The sequence below is a fragment of the Grampus griseus genome (assembly GCF_964374135.1).
Source record: "Grampus griseus genome assembly, chromosome: 9".
Lineage (NCBI taxonomy): Eukaryota > Metazoa > Chordata > Mammalia > Artiodactyla > Delphinidae > Grampus > Grampus griseus.
In genome coordinates this window covers 12,893,443-12,914,141 of record NC_139003.1, presented here as the reverse complement: position 1 = coordinate 12,914,141, position 20,699 = coordinate 12,893,443, and the positions used below count along the sequence as shown (strand labels likewise).

The following is a 20,699-nucleotide window of genomic DNA, read 5'->3' as shown; positions in this document are numbered from 1 at the left end:
AGATGTCCTCAGAGCCAGCTGGGGGCTGCTGCAACTTGGACCACGGATAGGAGAGAATGGGGACTCTGTGAGTGTTTTCTTTGTCTTTCAGGTGTTTATTTCAGTGTCTATCCCAGTAGTTCAGACTGCACTTGTTTTTCCGGCTGCATACCTGCCCTCAAACCCCAGGCTCCTTAGTTAGAGTCTTTCTTGATTCCGAGAACGTCTCCACAGTGTACATTTGGAGTACTAACTCTCGGGCGGTGGCATCTTACTAGTCGATGTTTATACTTCTTTAAAAGAATCTTAATGTCTGCCATCTTCTGTAAGCAGGAAAGATATTAGTGAATGGAGGTGCTTCCAGTACTAGCTGCCCCTGCCCTCCTTTAACCATCCCACTCCTGCCCCGCCCCTTCTCCCTGCCCGCACTGGTGGGGTCTGCTCTGTTCCTCTGCCTCCAGCCCTGCCTTCGGGGCGCTTCTGCTCTTGGCTCTGCCTTCTGCATCCTGGGTCCCCTCCAGAAAGCCTCCTTTCCGGGCTGAGGCCGCACCAGTTCTGTTCCATTGCAGTGAGTGGAGTGACTCCCTGAGTCCTTGCAAAACTAGATGAAGACAGCTGTCCATCTGACCTTGCTCTGCCTGTGTGTTGCCTGCTGATTTCCGTGAAGTCCTGGATGCAGAGCCTAAGGGGGCCTGGGAGTAATGGTCACTGTCCTTAGGGAGGAGTGGGGCAGCCTTTCAAGGAGCGAGTTACTCCATTAGGATGATCTGCACCTCTGCGCTCGCTCAGTCTGGATGTCTGGGGCCCCAGAGGGCACCCGCTCGCCACCTCTTTGCCCCTGTGATCTGAAAGTTGGGCAGCCGTTTGACTTAGCTGCAGTGGAAGTGTTGGTCCACTGAGCAGGGAGGATGTTCCTGTGCCCGCCCTTTCAAGGAGCCAGGGAGGTAGACCAGAAGGCTCCACAGTGTCCTCCCCCTGTCCACACTTCCAGCCGTACTCGGGCCCTGGTGTCTGGACAACCATGACAGCCCCCTGCCTGAGTTCTCCCCTCAGTGCCCTGCCACCAGCCCAAACGCAAGTCCCTGCGGGACCTCCCTAGGCTCTGGCCGAGGAGGAGTCTGTTTGCTGTTGAGTTCGCTGCAGACTCAGACGTGAGCTGGGCCCAGGCTACCCTTTCCCCCATATTCTGTGTCCCCCAAACTGAAGACCGTGATTCTTCCTTCTTCCTCCATCAGCCTTCCCTGATGTGCTCAGCCGCCTGTGGCCTCCCCTCCCCGCCCCTCCCCCGGCCCCGTGCAGCAGTCACCACGCCCTCTGTTCCCTGGTGCTTTCCTGTGTCTGTGTCATCTGCCCCTCTGGGCAGCGGAGGTGAGGTGGGGCTCACGGGTGGTTGGAAGGTACCAGGAGAAGGTCAGTGGGAGGTGAGCCAGAGCCCCCGGAGGTTCTCCTACCATTAAAACTTGGATAATACGGCTTTGATTTTGTCAAGTGACTGAGTGGATTTCTTCTCGAGAAGTGACTGTTCTTTCTCATTGGGTCTCAAGACTATGTTTTGTGGGAGGAAAAAATCTAAAATACTGAAAAGTGCAAAGATACTGTAGGTATAACTCCACAGTTCTGTTTTCACTCTGTGTTATATTTTGAGGTCTATTAATGTGTACAGTTCATTTAAAGTATTGTATAATATCCTGTCATGTGAATATAACCACCTTCTATTTTCTTGCTCCTGATTGAGGGACCTTTAGGTCTTCACTATTTTTTGCAAGCAGTACTTTATAGAACATTCTGCTCTTCTCTCGTCCTCATGCACATGTGTAGGATTTTGTCTAAGGGTGTGATTTGGAGCCATAGGGTGTATATGTTTCCAATTTACTTGATTTTTGTCAAGTGTTTGTGACAACTTACACTCTCAACAATAGTGTCTGAATGCTTCCCCCACCCCGGCCCCCCGTCTTTACCAAACCTTGAAGTTATCCGACTCTGTTAGGTTTTGCTATTTTGATTGGGAGGTGGAATGTGGGGCAGCATTTCCAGAAAGTTAAAAAAAAAAAAAAAAAAAAAATTCCATCTTGGTGTGGACCAGTGAGTGATTCATCAGGTGAGGGCTAGGGGACACCCTTCCAACTAGGAAGGGTCATCGTCACAGGTCACAGGTTTTCCTAAATCGCCACTCTCCTGGGTTTGGGTGGTCAACGTACTCGGTGCTGTGTAGTTGCAGCGATGCTTGTGCTGTTCTGTCTGTGAGGGTCTTACAGGTAGGCAGGGAGATGTATTCTGGAAGCTCACTGGTGTAACCAGTGTTACACCAGGGGGCTGGATTTGGGGGTGGTGGTCTCAGTCCTTGAGGCAGGAGCAGCGTGATAAGATGTAGGCAGGGTTGGAGCCTATGGGGAAATGCCCTGACCTGGGAGTTGGGGGGCTGGTGCCAGAGCCACAGCTGAGGAAGCGTGAGGCAGGCAAAGACGGGGGGCTGGGAACCTGTCTTGTGGGACATCCATTTCTTTTGCTCAAACGTGTTAGATACATGATTGCTGCGTGTGTCTGACTCACGCATGAGAACTTATTTGGCATCTGACACACATCATAAATCTGCGTCCTGTATGGTGATGACATAGTGTCAGGAATAATTATGGCGAGCTTACCAGGTGCAGGATCCTGTATGGTGATGACACAGTATCAGGAATAATCATGGAGAGCTTACCAGGTGCAGGTGCTGGGTGCTTTATCTAAACTAACTCACTGAATTCTCACTGCACCCTTACGGGGGGTAGATATTTGTATCATGTCCCTTTAAAGTGAAGGCATGGAGGCACAGAGGGCTTTATTTATTTGGCCGAAATCACTCACCCTGAGAGTTTCAAAGCTGGGATTTGACCCCAGGCAAAGCTGGCTCGGGTTCCCAGCCTCTTGACCGCAATACTGCTGCTGGACACAGCGGGGAAGGTGGAATAATTCACTATTCATATTTTCAACTCTGGTTTTGAATTTCATTTCAGCTAATGAGTCTGGTTTTGAATTTCATTTCAACTAATGAGTCAGGCTAAGTTAACACTTTAATTAACATCTTTAATCTAGCCAAGTCATTTAACTTAAACAAGAAAATAATCAATTTTGTGAGTAGAGGTATTAAGAAAAACATCATTAATCTGTTTGGGTTTTCTACTTTAATTCTGTGATCTTTAGTTTCCATTCAGTTTTTAGCTCAGGCACACAAGTTTAAGAGTAAAATAATGAACAGTCATCTGGGTTTGGTTTCTCACATAGTACAGCCCAACTTTCCCTAATGCTGCCCTGCACACACACACACACACACACACACACACACACTCTCTCTCTCTCTCTCTCTCTCTCTCTCTCTCTCTCTCTCTCTCTCTCTCTCTCTCTCTCTGTCCCTCTCCCTAAATTAACTGGTAAAAAGGAAAATCAGCATTATAAAACTCCTTTTTCAAATGAAAAGTAGAAAACTTAGTAAGCTGGATTTTTCCCCCCTAGCTGAAAACAAACATTCAGCTCTTTGGAAATACCTGGGCAGCTGTCTGAATTCTCTGACTTTTATCTGGTGCCTCCATAGGGAATGGCTGGCCCTGGTCTTACAGAGATGCACACCTGAGTGTGGCAGAGCCTCCATCCCAGAAGCTGACAGTGTCCACGATCTGATCTGGAGCCCACCTGGGAGCAGCAGTGCCCTGCAAAGGCAGAGCCATCCTTGCCCTTGCGTCTGCAATGCTGGCAGCTCAGGGACCATCATCGTACTTTTCTCTGAAGGAGCAGGAATGAAGAATTTCCAGCTCGGTTTATCTTCTCCCTGTTCCTCCCCTTTAGGACAGTGTGTGCCTCGTGCTGGATCCTTAATTTAAAGAATATGGATGTTTCCCTCCAGCCTGAGAGCTGGGGATTCCTATCAAAAGTGACATTAGGGCTTCCCTGGTGGCGCAGTGGTTGAGAGTCCGCCTGCCGATGCAGGGGACATGGATTCGTGCCCCGGTCTGGGAAGATCCCACATGCTGCGGAGCGGCTGGGCCCGCGGGCCATGGCTGCTGAGGCTGCGCGTCCGGAGCCTGTGCTCTGCAACGGGAGAGGCCACAACAGTGAGAGGCCCGCGTACAGCAAAAAAAAAAAAAAAAAAAAAAAAAAAAAGTGATATTAAAAAAGTGCGAGCCTGGCCTCCTCCCGCTTTCCTGCCCATCCCTCATCACTCCTGCCTGCTTACGTCACTGTCTCCCCATCTCCGGGTCTGTCTCTACTTCCTGGGTCTCTGGAGAGAAAGCATGAGCTCATTGTTTTCCAGTGAAAAACCACATTTGGTCTCCTCTGCTCCTCGTTTGTCTGTCAGGGCCTGGAGATGGATGTTGCTTCCACCAGCTGAAAGTGTGCCCGGAGGAGCCGCAGACTTGTGCACGGGGTGTCGGTGCTCCGGGGTGGGAGGCGGCCTTGGGGAGCAGTGGCAGCTCAGGGCCCTGAACTCTCCGGAGGGTCATTAGGGATGTGATGGGAACAAGGGAGCAGATTATTTGCTACACCCCAGATGGTAATTTCAAGCCATACCTCATCTTCTCATTCTCTCCCAAGCAGCCTGTTTCAAGCTGGAAAGTACATGAGCAAGTTGGGGAAAAAGGCAGCCAGGACCTCGCAGGGAAGATGGTGGTGTGAGGCCAGCATGATGACACCTCGTTCTTTATTTTCCTTTTGTGAGGAAGTTACTATGTAATGACACCTTTTGCGTGTTTTAAACAAGACATTTTTAAGACTCAGGGGAAAAGATGTTCAAAATCCGGGAACAGGGAAGTGAGCATGAAAAGGTTATAGATCGCACAAAAGATGAGGCGACGTTTAGCGCAGAAGACTGTGAAATGTCAGATGCTACAGTGGTGAGTCAAGGAGTCACTTGATAAGGCGATGAGAAGAGCCTGGGGTGGGGGTGAGGGTGGAGCCAGGAGCCAGAGGCGGGGACCGTGCTCCGACGGGCGACGTGGACGTGCGTGGGGGTCACCCAGCAGAGAGGCCTCATTTCTATTCCTCGATTGCTGTGTTGGCCGCCAGGTGATGCAGAAGGATGGCAGGGAGCGCGGGAGGTCGTTTCTCCAGTGAGGTCGCCCCGTTTGTGAAGGGAGACCGGACGGTCAGAGGAAGCTGTGGCGTCCAGGGTGCTGTGAGCCTGTGGGTAGGTGTGCCGTGTCCAGATTTTCAATAAAGGAGACTGGGGATTCCGTGCACGCAGACGAGCAACTGTGCTAGAGGGAAAGGGCTTAGGAAACAGAGGCGGGTGGCAGGGTGCTCAGCAAGGAAGCTGTGGTGCTGAGCTGACCTCATCCCCTCTGTGGATGCAGTTCCTAGACCCGGTAGGTGGGGTGAACGGTACAGACAGGGTCTTTCATGACATCCAGGTACACAAGACGCGGACGTGGGCCTGGGGAGGTGGATCGGGAATGTGAATTCACAGCAGGCTGGATGGTCCCACCCGAAGAGCTCTCTCTTAATGGTTTGATTTCTGATCACAAGGATATTTGTGTGTGTGTGTGTGTGTCCGTGTCCCCAGAGTTCTGCCCTCGACACTGCCCTGTCGGGGGATTTTAGTGATGACTTGAATGAGGATGGGGGTGGCCTGCTGATGGAGTGTGTGGACTGATGGCTAATTCATGGAAGGACAGCATCACCATCCAGAAATGTCTTCAGGGGCCTGGAACAAATAGGAGATCCCACAGGAGGTAACAAATCAAACTAAAGAAAACAACCCCAAATGAGAAATGATAGCTGCCCAAGCCCATGGTGGCTACATAGCTTCCCTGGAGGAAAGTACTTGTGCGTCGTCCCCTGCATGTGACCAGCCCTGTGACGTGGCTGCCTGCGAAGCTCACGGGGAACCTGGCTGCGCTGATACAGTTACGGCTCCAGACCAGGAGAGGCGTAGGTGTTGCATCCTTGGGGAATGATCGTGGTCAGTGTTGCCCTGGGAGAGATTTTGACGTGTGGCCGAACCTTGGGGACGACCAGTATGGTGCTGGGTTCTGAGACTGTGGGTGCAGAACCTGGACGTTCTCAGCTGGAAGAAAAGGAACCTTGGGTGGGAGGGGTGTGAGAGCTGTCTTTCCATACTTATGGGCTGTTCTATGGGAGCGGGTGTGTGTCCCAGAGATAGAACTGATAAACGAACATTTCTTGAACGCTTACTCTGGAGCAGGTTTTACATAAGTTGTCTCATTTATTCCTCGTCAGTCTTAAGAGGTGGATGCTATCATTATCTGCATTTTGCAGATGAAGAAGTGAGGTTCTGAGAGGCTGAGTAACTTGCCCAAGGCCCCCCCGCTGATGAGTGGCTTGTCCTGGGAGCGGGGACAGGGCTGTGGCCAAGTGTGGGGCTGGTAGACACATTCTCAGCCCTCTTCCACCACGACTAGGAGCTGTCTTCTGGCCAGCTCATGAGGGGAGCTCTGGAAGCAAACATTCCGTCCTGCTCTGATAAGAGCAGCAAAGTCTGTAGAAGCTGGAAATCCCTGCACATGGAAAAGTTTTGCCTTGTTTCCGATAGAAAACCTTGGAGGGACTCTCTTTTTCTGAAGAGCTTGATTTTTCCCAGTTTCTCTTCACAAGTGGGTATAGTGTGGTGCTAGGGAGCGGGGTAGGTGGGTTTACGTCCCACCTGTGCCGAATAATAGCTCTGCATTCTTGGACAGGAGACCTCTCTAAGCCTCTATGTCCTCATCTGTGAAATGGGGATAGTAACAGAGTCTAACTTTTAGGATTAAATGAGATAATGTGTAGTAAAGTCCTTTGTACAGTACTTAACACATAGAAAGCATTCATTGAACATAAACGATTGTTCCAAGGAGTTACTGTTGACCCTTGAACAATGAAGGGGTTAGACGTGGCCCCTCTGTGCAGTCGAAAATCCGAGTATAACTTATAGTCAGGGTATCCTGTACGTGGTTCCTCTGTAGCGTCGATTTCAACCAACCATGGATAGTATAGTACTGTAGTCTTTTTTTTTTTTTTTTTTGGCTGTGTTGGATCTTCGTTTCTGTGCGAGGGCTTTCTCTACTTGTGGCAAGCGGGGGCCACCCTTCATCGCGGTGCACGGGCCTCTCACTATCGCGGCCTCTCCTGTTGCGGAGCACAGGCTCCGGACGCGCAGGCTCAGTAGTTGTGGCTCACGGGCCCAGTTGCTCCGCGGCATGTGGGATCTTCCCAGACCAGGGCTCGAACCTGTGTCCCCTACATTGGCAGGCAGATTTTCAACCACTGCGCCACCAGGGAAGCCCAGTACTGTAGTCCTTACGATTGAAAAAAATCTGTGAATGAGTGGATCCGTGCAGTTCAAACCCATGTTGGTCAAGGGTCGTTTGTACCATACTCAAAGCACCATCTTGGCCGTCAGGAGTACAAAGATGAAAACCACAAGCTCCCCTATCCCAGAGCATTTACCACAGAGAGAAAGAGACGATTAATATACAAACAGCTATGTTACAATAGAAGTCAGCAGAAGTGTTGGAGGAGAGGGTGAGGGGTCAGAAATGGGGTGGAGGGCTGGCATTTGGGAGCAGGGTTTTTAAGAATGCAACCCCTCTGTGTGAGTCAGGAGGGCCCCCTGAACATGGCTCCTAACAAGCATTTATGAAACATTGAATGGAAAGGAATTAAATATTTAGGAGTCTGTCTGTGCGTTGCATACAAAACAACATTAAAAGGCCACGCCGATACCACAAACACAAAAAACAATGCACACCAAATGGAATGCGTTTGCAAGCATTAAAAATGAAACGTCCGTAACACTTTTCCTCAGTATGAAGAAAATAAAACATTCTTTCTTGCCCGGTCGGCAGCAGCGATAAGCCTTGCAAATCCTTCGGCTCAGAACACCTGGAAGGGACAGGAGGCGCCAAAGAGGAGATGGGGGCGGGCTGGGGAGGGTTCTTGCAGTAAGCTTTTGCGAAGACCTGTCTGAGATCCGGGAGCATTTGTAAACATCGCTGCCCTCGTCACCCTCCTCCCCTTCCTGCCGGGCTTGGGGACCCCAGTCCCGTCTGCCCTCCTTGAACCCCTGGGACATCCCTGGTTTGCTTCCCTCCCCTTTCATCGGGGACATGGTTTTGCTTCTGATCTCAAAACTTTAACCCCCTAATCTCCATCCCCACTCTTGTGGCTGGCTGAAGAATCCAACATTGCTAATGCTAATCTGATAATGGCTTTCCTCATTTGCCAAAGGAGATTGTCTCTACTTCCTCTCTCTTCTAAGGTGTAATTTTAACTTTTTTTTTTTGAAAATGCCCTTTAAGGAGGAGGTGAAGTCCAAAATTTAAATCCTCAACTGGTTTCCTCTTTTTTTTTTTAAAGGTTGGCTTTCAAGTTTTTTCCAGTGTGTTCTTTCTACCTTTACTTAGTCTTTCCATTTATTAGGCACAGAGCACAGGCCTCGGGCTAGAACAGTGGTTAAGAACCGCCAGCCCGGTGGGCGAGACAGATGTCAAAGTGAGACCGTAAGAGCTCACCCTGTAGCGGGCTGAGGCCAGGGCCGGTCAGCGGGACCGACGCCAGTGTCCTGGCCATTCTCACCGTTGGCACCGAGGAAGGGCGAGCGGCAGACAACACAAGGGTGATGTCCCTTCCTCCCTTTCTTCTTCATCAGTGGATGTATCACGTTCCTCCACATACAAAGCACTGTGGCTGCAAAATTATCCTTGTTCCCAATGAATCTCCAACCAGGCAGTGACTCATTACAGCTGTGGTGTCTGAAACCTCTGCGCCGACACCCAGACACTGGCTGTTCTCCTTGCTGGCTGAGTGGCTCCAGAGAAGGCCTTCATCTGTCTAAACTCTCTCTTCCTTCAGTCAAATGGGGATATTACTGTAATATTTACCTCACAAGGTTGTTGTGAGGATGACGGGGGATAAAATGAGTGTCCGGCGTCTGGAAGGCATTGTGAATAGACAATTTTTTTAAAGAAGGAGCTCTGGAATGAAGGAAACACGGGGACGCTCAGAAGCGGTCCAGTCATCCATCCGTGTGTCTTTAGGATGCTCGAATATCAAGAAGAAAAGAACATGAGGAACAAGGGAAGCTGAGAAGGAACAGAGCCTGCCTCAGCCCTGGGTGCTGACGGGACCCTTCACAGCAACCTCGGGATTGAGTTGGACCAACTTTTTTTTACTTCTTTTCACATTTTTCAAACATATGAACCATTTGCACTGCTCTCCCCTAGGTGGTGGTTCTTCAGTGTTTGGTCCCCCAAAGCAGAGCCCGAGACAGGGACTTTGGGGGAGTTCCCGGGAAGGAGGAGAAGCCAGTGGATGGCGCAGTGCTGAGCAGCTTCCTGCTGTGAGCGTCAGTTTGGATCCCAGGGCCGCCCTCAGGGTCACCGTGCAGAGGGTGCCTTGTCATCCCCCAGTGGGTGGGGTGCGTGCTCTGTCTCTCACGCCCTGGGTTGAGGGTCTCTCTTGTGAGTATTGACTCTCCTGCACCCTTGTGGGCTGCCCGTTGAGGGCCAAGTGACCTGTGAGTTGCAAGGAGGCGGGAGACTTGCCAGGCACCTGACGTGGGTGCCATGAGCACGCCCGGGAGCACTCGCTGCAGTTGCGGCCGGAGTCCAAGGTGGGCCAAGAGCACGGAGAGCCATGGCTCTAGTCCTGCCCACAAAGGTCCCAGACTGACTTCAGGACATTGTGCAAACACAGCTCCTGGATGGGCATCTGCGCCTGCTGCTGCATTGCTCCCAGATATGGCTACGGAGAGGAGGCCAGCACATACTTGGGGCCAACTACCTCCTTTACCTTGTGTGATGAAAGGACAGACCCTGGCATCTATTCCCCACTCATCCAGATATGTATTGCTTGCCTGGCCCTGGGGGTAGAAGTGCAAACAAGAGACCTGGTTTCTGGGTTTGAGGAGCTCACAGTTGAGCGATAGAAACTGCTCTTTGAATAAGAAAGGATTTGGAGTCAAAGGAGTCTGGGGAAGTCTGCACGCCATACCTGTCCCCTCTAGGGGAGTTACGGTGTACGTTAAGAACTCTTAAAGTCCTGCAGTAAGTAAACCTTTTAAACATTGTTGAACCCAATTTTTCCTAAATACGTTTGACCATCGCATACCCAGCAGGCATCACTCCACTTTTAAAGTGAGCGCTGGGGAGGGGGTCCCACGTTCTGGTTCTTTCTCAGGCCCACGCTGATCAGCACCAGATATGGTCGTGAAGTTGCAGGGTTGCCTTTACAGCACACCTTCCCTCTCCCTCATGAGCTGCCGGGATCCTCAGCCTCTTTTCTCTAGGGTCCCTCTGCTGCTGAGGGTCCATCTGGAGGAAGGGATTTCGGAATCTCATCCACACCTAGGCACTAGTGACTCAGAAGTACCCTCTTTGGACTTACGTAAAAGAGTTTTTTTGTTTTGTTTTGTTTGTTTGTTTATTTTTTGCGGTACGCGGGCCTCTCACCGTTGTGGCCTCTCCCATTGCGGAGCACAGGCTCCGGACGCGCAGGCTCAGCGGCCATGGCTCACGGGCCCAGCCGCTCCGCGGCATGTGGGATCTTCCCGGACCGGGGCACGAACCCGTGTCCCCTGCATCGGCAGGCGGACTCTCAACCACTGCGCCACCAGGGAAGCCCCTTAAAAGAGCTTTGAAAATAGGTACCTAAGAGAACAATGTCTGAGCCAAAGGAATGATTCTCTAATGCATGAATATAAGTGCTGTGGCACCTGTTTAGGGAAGGTAAGTTTAGATGGTGTGGGGATGGGTCCTAGCACTGCCTCTGAAGTCACCCTGCCTAAGAAGGTTTCCACTTAATATACATAACGGTGGAGTAATAGACTTCTTCTACAGCTACTCAGGAAACCAGGTCTTGCTGATAGCAGGTTGCGCGTGAAAGGAATATCACCTGCTGGTATCATGGTAGAGCGCGGTCAGAATCCAGAGTTCATTGTGTACGCTGTCTCTGCTGCCCCCCTCCAGTCTGCTTCCTCATATGCCCAGTGTACATCAGGGCTCTTGTGCTACCAGCCTCCTAGGGGTATTGCATGTGAAATTTCTCTCTCCCCCTCTCCCCACCCCCTGCCTCTGTGTTTGTATAGTGTGATATAAACATTGCTTACTGATATTAGTTCTGATTTCCTGTGGTCTTGCCCCCTTAGAGTAAGTAGTCTTAGGGCAGCAGTGCATAATAACTGGTGTTTATTGAGCACTTACTATGTGCAGGAAGTACATTAGTTTTTAACATGAATTATTACACTCATGCCTTGGGTCTTAAAGGATTTGAAAGGCAGAAAAAGGATAGGAACAGTCTCCCCCTGTTCCTTCTTCCCGGGTCTCCCTTCACCACTGAAGACCTTGAGAGGTGGAGGTGGGGGAGAGGCAGAAGGTGCTAGCATTGGACTAAGGGAAGCTGGAGTGATGTTTTAGAAGGGGAGAGGGCCGGGGAGGTGTGGAAGGAAAGAGGAAGAAGGGCAGAGTGAGCTGTATGCTTGTGTTTGCCCCGTGGGTCCAGTCCCCACCTTCACCTGCTCGTACTCAGAGGCTACCCCGCTGCACCAGGTGGGTTCAGGAAACCGGCAGGGAATGAGGGTAGGAGGAGTGAGGGGTTGGGTGCTTATTCCCTGCCCTTCACATAGGTTGGCTGTGACCCCCTGCCGAAGCCTGCATCACCTCTCCAAGTTCCGGTGATGCACCCCCCCCGCCCCCCACCTTTCCCGATCTCGGTGTTATAACCACATCCTTGTGTTGCCAGCTCCAGGGCCCTGCACCACCCTTGGCTGGTCTCTCTACACTCTGCGCTCAGCTTTGTAAATTGTCCCTTTTGGAAACTCTCCTCGGTTACCCATTTGGGTATCCTATCTCCCTGGGACCCTGACACGCAGATAGGAGGGTCCTCAGCTCAGAGGGCAGAGCATGGCTGAAGGTATAAAGTCCCAAGGGGCCCACAGGAGGGGCCACCCCTGCTGCCTCGCTGACCAGTTTTCTGGCCCCCAGCTGAGGCTTCCAGAGTGGGAAGCTCATGTCTCTGGGCTGGAATGCAGGAGGTGGGGAAGGTCATGGGCTTCTTCGTTGCCTTCCAGGTCGCCCCTCTAACCCGTTCTTTGCAGGAAAATCTGTTTGTATTGGGAAGCCCACATTCTGGGCACACGAATTTGGTGCCCAGATGGCGCCTGAACTGACAAAAGCCCAGCACACTGACAGGACCTGTAGACACATGGGTAAATATTTTGCCTTTCTTCTTAGGCAATATTTGAGTCTTTCAAATTTAATTGCTGTCACAGGCAGGATGCTTGCATCCTTGAGGCAAAGCAAATAGTGAGGGCCTCCACCGGGGCTGCTGGGAAGTTCTCCAGCCAGTCTTCCTGGCCGGCTGCCCGCGGCGTCTGTCCGTCAGCTCCTGCTCTTGTCGAGTGTCAGGTGGCCTCTTGCCTCACTGGCTGGGTGGGCTGGGGGTGAGGGAGGCTCAGGGAGCCTGGAACCTGTGGCCACTTGTTGAGTATGTTTTGAGGCTGAGAGAACCTGGTCTTGGCTAGGAAATCAGGTACTTTTCTCAGACATGAGTGACAGGCACCAATCTAGCTCTTACCAGTGGGATCCTGTCTTGTGTCTCCCAAGCTGGGTCCAGGGAGGATTTTGTTTGATCTTGAAATCGCGGAATGTAGGGTGGCTGCTAGTTTGCTTGACATCTTTGTGCAAATTAGATAAAGGCAGCCTCTCTGACAGGGACATCTCCCGCATACCCCACCAGGGTGCATGTCTTGGCAAGCAGAGCAGCAGCTGGACTTCAGCACCTAGGTACCCTCGGGAGGTGCCCTTACGCAGTGCACAACCTGCTCAACTGTATATGTCTGCCGATGATATTCATGTAAAAACCTTTTCTCCCTTATATCTCCCTCTCTTCTTTCTTTTCCTCTTTATTCCACCCCGAAACCATCGACCTAGTTGTCCCTCGGATTACATTTACAAAGTGCAGTGAGAGGCTATTCCACGTTCATATGTGATCGACAAGCCTCTCCTTACGTTGTCCAGACAGGGAAGAGGTATTTGCTGTAGGATCCCAGAGTTCTGCAACAATCACCTCCTTTTATTCATGATTCTAATTTGCCTCAATTATTTTACTCCCTTGCATATAATAGAAGCAGTTGGGTTCCTTGCCCACTGTGGTCTTCTAAAGGGCGCCTTATGTTGTTCATTGCTTTCTTCAAAGCACGTGTTCTTGGTGTCCGCCCTGTGCTGGTGGCCGGGGAGATAAAGATGAATGAGTAAGACAGGTCCCTGCCCTTGAGAAACTCATCATCCAGTGGGGGATCGAAGCGTGTAAATAGATAAATCACAGGGCATTGGTGTGCTGGCTGCAGTAGCACAAAGAGCTTAGGGAGGGAGAAGGAGGGGACGTTGAATGCCTGCTGCTGTGTGCTGTCCTGGATGCAGGGAGGCTTTGCCGAGGAGCTGGAGGTGTACCAGGTGAAAGACAGGCCGGGAGGAGAGGAGGGACAGAGTCGTGAGCGGACAGGGCATTATCAGGGCAGGGTGGAGGGGGGCGCGCCTGGCTAGAGCCTAGGGTGTGTAGTGGCTGGGGCCCAATGGGGGCTGGGACTTTCTGCCGGGAGTGTTGGGTTTATCCGGTGTGTGAAAGAGACTGCATTTTCTGGAATGCATTTTCCTTCTGGAATGCAGTCTGAGCAGCGGGTGCGGTGCGGAGGGTGGGCTGGTGGAGACTCCCATCAGACAATTCTGAGTTCTAATCCTGGCACGGGCGAGTCACTTAATCTTCTTGAGCCTCCATTTTCCTATTCGTAAAATAGGGGTGATGAGCATCATAGCTCCTACTTAATTGGGTTATAGAAAGGATTAGTAGGACAGTGTTCATAACAGAGTGTCTCGCTGGTGGGACAGGTACAGAAGCCGCGAATAGGTTACGGGTGGCTGAGGTGTGGCTCCTTCAACCCTCCCCGAGGCTGGACCGGACGCAGCAGCCCATCTGCTCATCCCGGCTGCCTTGCACGCATCTCTTCTACATGCGCCAGGGCATGAGTAAAGTTGGAAACCACTGGTCTACAAGGCTCTTGGCAAGTCTCTCCTACCTAGTAAGTCCTCAGCAAATGTGGAATCAGTCACTGTTTTTGTGCAACTATGATGGAGTGGACACAGAGGGGGCAGGCTGGATGCCAGGGACATTTCTGAGACAGAACTGGCAAAATTTGGTGACCAGTTGGATGTCAAGGAGGCGTGGCACCGCTAGAGCTGGGAAAGCCTTGGGGATGACTGTGGGATTTGTGATGTGGACTGGATGGGAGGTGATGCTGTTGATGGAAATTGCTATGGAAATGAGGTATGAATGTGTGTTGAAGAAGCGGAGACTGTCTGGCAGACTACTTTTTCTAGAAGTATTACCAGCTTAGGGAAGAAGGAACATAGAGGTGTGGGGGGATGTGGTCTGGGGGAGGGTATGGCATGCGAGAGACTCAGGATGTTTGTAGGCTAAGGGGAAAAAGACAGAGGAGTTGAGAAATTAAAAGAAAAATAGCGCATAGCACTTTCCTTAAACTTTGCCCCTTTGGACAGCATCTGTCCCACTGGAGGAGTGTCTGCCAATAATGGGCGGTGGGCGGTTGTCCAGATATGATTTGCAATAAGGTGCTGTCTAAATTACTGCACTCCACCCATTGCCAGGTTCCCTGCTGACAGTGAGCCAGGAATCAGACGATTCAGTCAGGTGCCACCACTTATAAACTGAAAATCAGTGGGGTGCAAAATGGATTACCATCAAAATCCATTCAGGTGCAAAGCCAAATTTTAAAACCCCTAACCTTTAAAAATGACACCTTTCCTGATTGTTCACAACGCGCTGACGCTGAGTTTTAACATCCCCCAGATAAGCAAGTGTCGATGGAAGCGTCTGCAGGAGGCCAAGGACTCCTAATCATGCCTTCCTTTTGGAATTTGCAAACATGGCGGATTTATAAATTCATGCTTTGGCAGTTCTGTTAGATTCTCGAAGGTGCCGGTTCTCAAACTAAAGTGTGCAACAGAATCACCTGGAGGGCCTATTAAAATTCAGATTGCAGGCTCTACCTCCGGGTTCTTGATTTAGCAGGTCTGGGGTCAGGCCTGGGAAATGACATTTCTAGAAAGTTCCCAGAGGATGCTGATGCTGTGATCCCAGGGCCACACTTGGAGGACCTCTGCTCTAAGATGTAGGACTATTTTGACAATCTGACTAGCAAAGCGTGCATTCATTGATAACGGCTTCTCAGTAAAAGTCCCACTGGACCAGGTGTTGAGTATGTCAGGGGGCTTCCGTTTTGTCCAAGAAATCTGAGAAGAGACTGGTTCAAGGAGATACAGATGGATCTGAGTGCTTTGTGTTCAGAGGTGAGGCTGCGGGGGGCAGGGGATGGAGAAAAGGCAAGAGGCCCCCTCTAGCTCAGCATTCCGCAAGACAGGACGTACTACGTGATTAAGGCCGAGGCCTGCCCTTTACTGGTCTGTGGGTGCAAACTCTAAACGTCTTTAGATGCCAAACTTCCTCCCTTGATATAAAAGTTGATTTTCCTAAGGTTAAACACACATGGCTACTACTTTCTTAACAAGCTGCTATCAGCCTAAACATTGACTCTTCCTACCTCTGAATGATGCCAGAGGTGTATTTTTCTATCTAAATCCATGGCGTTTGATTTTGTCCTACCCTCTTGCTCTTTTGGAGTCAAGGTTATTACCTTGTACGTGTAAAATGTAGGTGTCACCAGGCCCGATATGAAACAAGTCCCTTGCCCCAGGACAGAAAAATGGATCCTGGAGACTGCCCCAGACCTGGTTGCTGCCTCATTAACATTTGGTCTCCTGTCTCTCTTTGCCAGGAGAAATTGAGAGATGCACGTACATCAAATACCACTACTCCTCAGCCACCATCCCCAGGAACCTCACCTTCAACATCACGAAGACCATCCGCCAGGATGAGTGGCACGCCCTGCGTAAGTACACCTGAGTTTCTTTCTCTGGCTGTGACCTTTGGAGGGCGCGGAGACTGGATGCCCGTCAGCAGCTCGGTCCGGATGGACAGATGCACCTCCGTGTGAGACCTGTGGACAGTCTCAGAACTTGGCGGCAATCCTTAAAGTGTCGATGTCTGTGGGTCACAGTGGCCTCGGTTGGTTTTGATGGCATTGTAGCTTTTGAGGAGTTTGCTTCTACAATTAAAACAAAAAACGACCAGCAGTTAGACGGTGATCAGTGGTCTTGCTTCGCCATCCTGGTAGGCATTTAAGATTTCACCTATCTGACCAAACCAACTCCTGGGATTCAAGTCCAGTGTGTCTCCAAGTTGCTTGGGGTGTTACTGTGGCAACCTGCTAATCTCTCTTGTGTTGTCCTCTGTACGGGGTAAGACCTGCTAAGACCCGGTGGTGGTTGCAGGCAGCGTGGCACTGGGAATTTGCATGTCGGAGGGGTCACGAAGGGGGAGCGGCTGGTCCTCAACTTCCAAGTTTCTGTTTCCCCTAGAATGGTAGGCTTTGGGACCCATGATCGCATGTGATTGCTCAGAGAAGATCAGAGTATCTGCCTCCATTGGTTAGGGGAATTCTTGGTCAGGGATTCTCAGAGACTTAAATTATGATGAGAGGGTGACGTCATGAGCGGACACAGTTGGTTGGCTATTTTTACCTTTCTGCTCCGTGGGGATCCACCTGCTTGTCTGTGTCAGGAAAGTTCTCCTTCCTCACCAGCATTGTTCTTCACGTGAACACGTTCTTCCTCTTAGTAAGCTCCACGCTGCCTCTGGTGCATTTGTCACTTCTCCCCGATTCTAGCTGTTTTCACATAATGTCACAAGATTAACTTTATGTTTATATGTGAAGGAGGCTCTTTGTTTCTTGATAACAAGGATCCTGTAAACTTTGAAGAAGGTCAAAACCATCTTTTTTCTCTTTCTTGTTGCCTCATTGTCTTTTGCATGCACGGGGCCCACCACTTTTTGGTTTGGTTTTAATCAAATCACCATAACTTGAAGTGGGGGTGGGGTGAGAGAGGAGTAAAATTAAACAGAGCAATCGTTCGTTGGTTTCAGGAAAAAGATTCTGACTAGGTGTCTGGATGAGTGTTACCTAATGCCAGTGGCCCAAAATGATGTAGGGCAGGTATGAGCAGATAGGAATGCGTTAACCAGATGGTTACCCCCCCCCCCCCCCCCCCCCGCTTACAAGCTTTATCGCTGCTGGAGACACGAACCAGAAGCTGGGAACAGGGAGCTAATGTCCAAGGGGCATCCTCAGGTGCTAGACATTGAGCTAAGCATACCACATACTTATTTAATTTTAATGTGAGATTTGCCTTAGGGACACTAGTAATCAGGGCTATTAATTTCCTTTTTGGAGGGAGACATGTGAAGAGCCAAGTGTATAAATCCCTGACGATGACTGCTTATTTGTCAAGTTGCATTGGTCTAGGATAGTCGCTTAATAGACACCTGCAGTGCATGTTCAAGATACGTGACAAGGCTGGTAGAAGAACCACTTAAATATAACTTAAGCAGTGGGGGGGAGGGGAGGGGAGGGGCGTCGTGGAGTCTCAGAAGGAAGACGTTGTCGGTATTTCAGCTTCAATTCAGATTCACTCAGTTCAATCCCAGTTACCGAGTTTTTCTGTGTACTGGGCACATGGTGGATACCGAGGCCACAGGGAGCTCTTTCAAAGAGCTCATGTCTGGAGGTGGAGGAGGGTGGGCAGGAGTGGAGAGATACATTCAGAAAGCAAGTAATTACAGGGCAATGCCCTGATTACAATATAGTATAACGGTTTCATGCAGTTAAGGTAGTTTGTGAAAGTGTTTCAGCAAGAAGAATTATTCTAGCGTAAATTGCACAGATGCATTTCAAGGGCATCACTGAAAACATGTTACATGGTGTTAGCAAAGGCAGAGAGGAGGCTAATGCTAAGCTTTATGGCCCTTCTCTGAGCCCAGTGTCTCCCGGGTCCTTGTTCTGAAACTGGAGTGCCCTTAGGTTCTGCAAGATCGAGCGTGCAGGCTCTGCTGTGGTGAATGGGGGTGCTGACAGATCTATTTTTAAGTGATAAAAGCCATCTCAGCGACTGATACATGCAGACGTTTTGGGCACCCCGTGTTGGGTGAAGTCGAGGCTCCCCTTTGGTGAGGGATTCATCTGCCTGTTTCACAAAGTGACCTGCTGGTCTGTGAGGCAGGCAGAGAACGTTTGCCGTTCCGAGAGCGGGCGACCGTGGGTCACGCCTGAAGCTGCTGCTGAACGTAATTGGCAATGTTGGCGCAATGGGGAGGTGTAGTAAATGTCAGTTTTAATTTTCAAAGGTCAGATATCGATGACATTAGGTGGGACATGGGCACATAAGCCCCCTTTGAAATTAAGTAGAAACTGTCAAAGATTAGCAAACCCCTATGACCAAGCTTTGGAAATTAAGGAAAAAAAAAAAACAGACTCTGATTTCTTTACTTATTTGAGAGTCCTGTATTGTTTAATACTGTCAGTGGGATCAAATTCCTTTAATACTAGGTCGGTTATCGTTTTATAATTTCGTCATAATACCTTACATTCTGTAATTTTTCTCAGGAAGTAATTTTTGCCAAAGCAAAAATTTTGATTTTCTTTTTCTCCTGAAATACTTCTGGTAAATATTTTGGACTTTGGTTAAACTTAGGTTATACCTACATTTTCATCAAGAATTTGCATGTGGTCATGAAACACTGTTGTGGAAAAAAATGTTTTCAAAGAAGAAAAGCACCATTTGGTTTAAAACTATGCTGTGGGTTTTGAACAGGTAACCTCACCAATGGGAGGCTTCACTGGCTGTGAGCTCATTCACCTTATGGTCACATGAATAGCAGGTGAAAGAATAAAAGTATCTGTAGGTCGCTAGGTTTATAAGTCCAAGTGTAAAGAGCTAATAACCACGAGTCTGGGGAGTAAAGGTCGGAGAATCAAATGTGTTTGTGCATGTGTGTGTGTGTGTGTTGAGGGTGGTCTCTGCTATGGAGGTTTGAATACTGAGTTTTCTGGGTGATTTGGTGACAAGGTTCTGAATCTGTCTTGGATGATGATTGCAGATGAAGTGTTGGGTGTACCTGTTTCTCCTTCCCACCCTGGCAAGAGCCCCCCCAGAGAAGGCAGAACTCCTTCAATAGTTGGGACCGTGCCCTCAGTCCACCCAGACCTGACTGTTTGCCTGGGGCAGCCCACCTGGACTTTCCTCCCTGTCTGCTGCCTCCCATGAGATCGCAGTGACCCCAAGTGGCATGGGTCCGGGCTCCGTGGGCTCCGAGGGTGCACTGCACCCCTGATCTGGGTCCTCCTGCCCCCTCCAGGGCTGGAGCAGGGTGGGTGAGTATCGCTGGGCCAGCGAGGATGGGGCGGTGGCTACAGGAGATGAGAGTGGCCGATGCCACTCTCTGGGTGGGTGGTCTGGTTTCATGTTTGGAATATGACAGAAGCAGATTGGCAGTGGTCAGGGGAAGCAGGCTGGCAGGACAGTGACATCTTAAACGGTGCCACTTCCTCCTCTCACTAGAACACATCCGCATGGGCTTTTCGTGCTCTGAAGTCCAGGCTTGGGTTGCTGTGTTTGTTTGGAGAATTCTGTGTCCTTGTGTCACCTTCAGGAACCCCTGAGGCCATCCCTAGTGGTTGTTCCTTTGCTTTCACTGTCACTGGTGTCCCTTTGGAATGCGCTTGTAGCACAGCTGGGGTCCTGGATGCTGCCAGTGACAGGGCAGGGAGTGGGAGGGGTGCCTGGGTGGCCCGTGATGTGGACTGGGCAGCCAGGGTGCTGAGAAAGCAGGCTCTGGGGAGATGCTGCTGCTGAGATGTGGGTGCTTCTGCAAGGAGGAGCTAGCATGGAGTGGAGCTGGGCTTGGGGGGCTGAGGGAATGGGTGGCGGGGGCACAGTGGGGGGCCTGCCTGGGGGCTGCAGGGCAGGTACCCACTGGAAGGTGTGAGAAGGGCAGCCCTTTGTCACCCCCCTGGTCTCCAACTCTGCTTGTCAGGGACTCTGGGTAGCTGCTGACGAGTCTACCCCAGGGTCCAAGCCCTGAGGCTCCAGAGTCGTGTGCTTGTGAGCTCAGATTCTCTCCTTCCACTTAGCGTTTTCAAGATGCAGGTTTCAGCTCACAGTTGATTGCCCCTGGCAGTGGGAATCAGGGAGTTGGGATTCCGCTTTCCTGCAATCACATCCTCTCCGCTATCTTTCAAGAGGCTGAGAGCCAAGAAAGCGCCAGGTTTTTTTGTTTTTGTTTTTGTTTTTTTTAAAGCTTCCTTCTGTCAAGACTGAAAGTTCAGCTAATTAAATTGGATGGTCACACAGCACATTTCCAGCTGGCCAGGGAGGGAGGGAGAGATGATCTCCTCCCCCGACACACCCCCCGCCATCCTCCTGAGGGCTCACTCCCCACCCCCAGGGACACACAAACACAGCCTCACACAGTAGCTTTGCAAAGTGGAATCAGAAGCAATATGATATGTAGTTAAAGAGGGACGGAGAAGAGGAGGGAAAGGGCATTGGGGGAGGGAGGGAGCAGAGATGGAGGCTTTGTGGAGGAGCGAGAACGTGTCAGTGGATGTGCTGCTAAGAGGGAGAAGCAACAAAATTCAGAACTGTCTTGTCTAATGCACACACCTGAGTGACACACTTGGATCCCTGACCCCGAGACTCCTGACCGCCCACCGTGGAGGCCTGTAGCTTAGCTCAGTCTGGGGGTACCAGCCCCACTCAGGCTGTGCATGGTGGGAAGCCCAG

The 20,699-nt window shown here is 50.6% G+C and overlaps 1 protein-coding gene across 2 annotated transcripts in view; it reads left to right on the top strand.

Annotated features, from left to right (window-relative positions):
- TMEM178B (transmembrane protein 178B) overlaps positions 1 to 20,699 on the top strand; it is a gene marked incomplete at both ends in the record, with an annotated part of 362,181 nt that overhangs the window by 101,119 nt on the left and 240,363 nt on the right. For both annotated transcript variants that reach the window (XM_082661775.1, XM_082661774.1), the window contains one exon: positions 15,797 to 15,910. In XM_082661775.1, the coding sequence (XP_082517901.1) occupies positions 15,797 to 15,910 (114 nt within the window). The remainder of the gene's footprint in view (positions 1 to 15,796; positions 15,911 to 20,699) is intronic.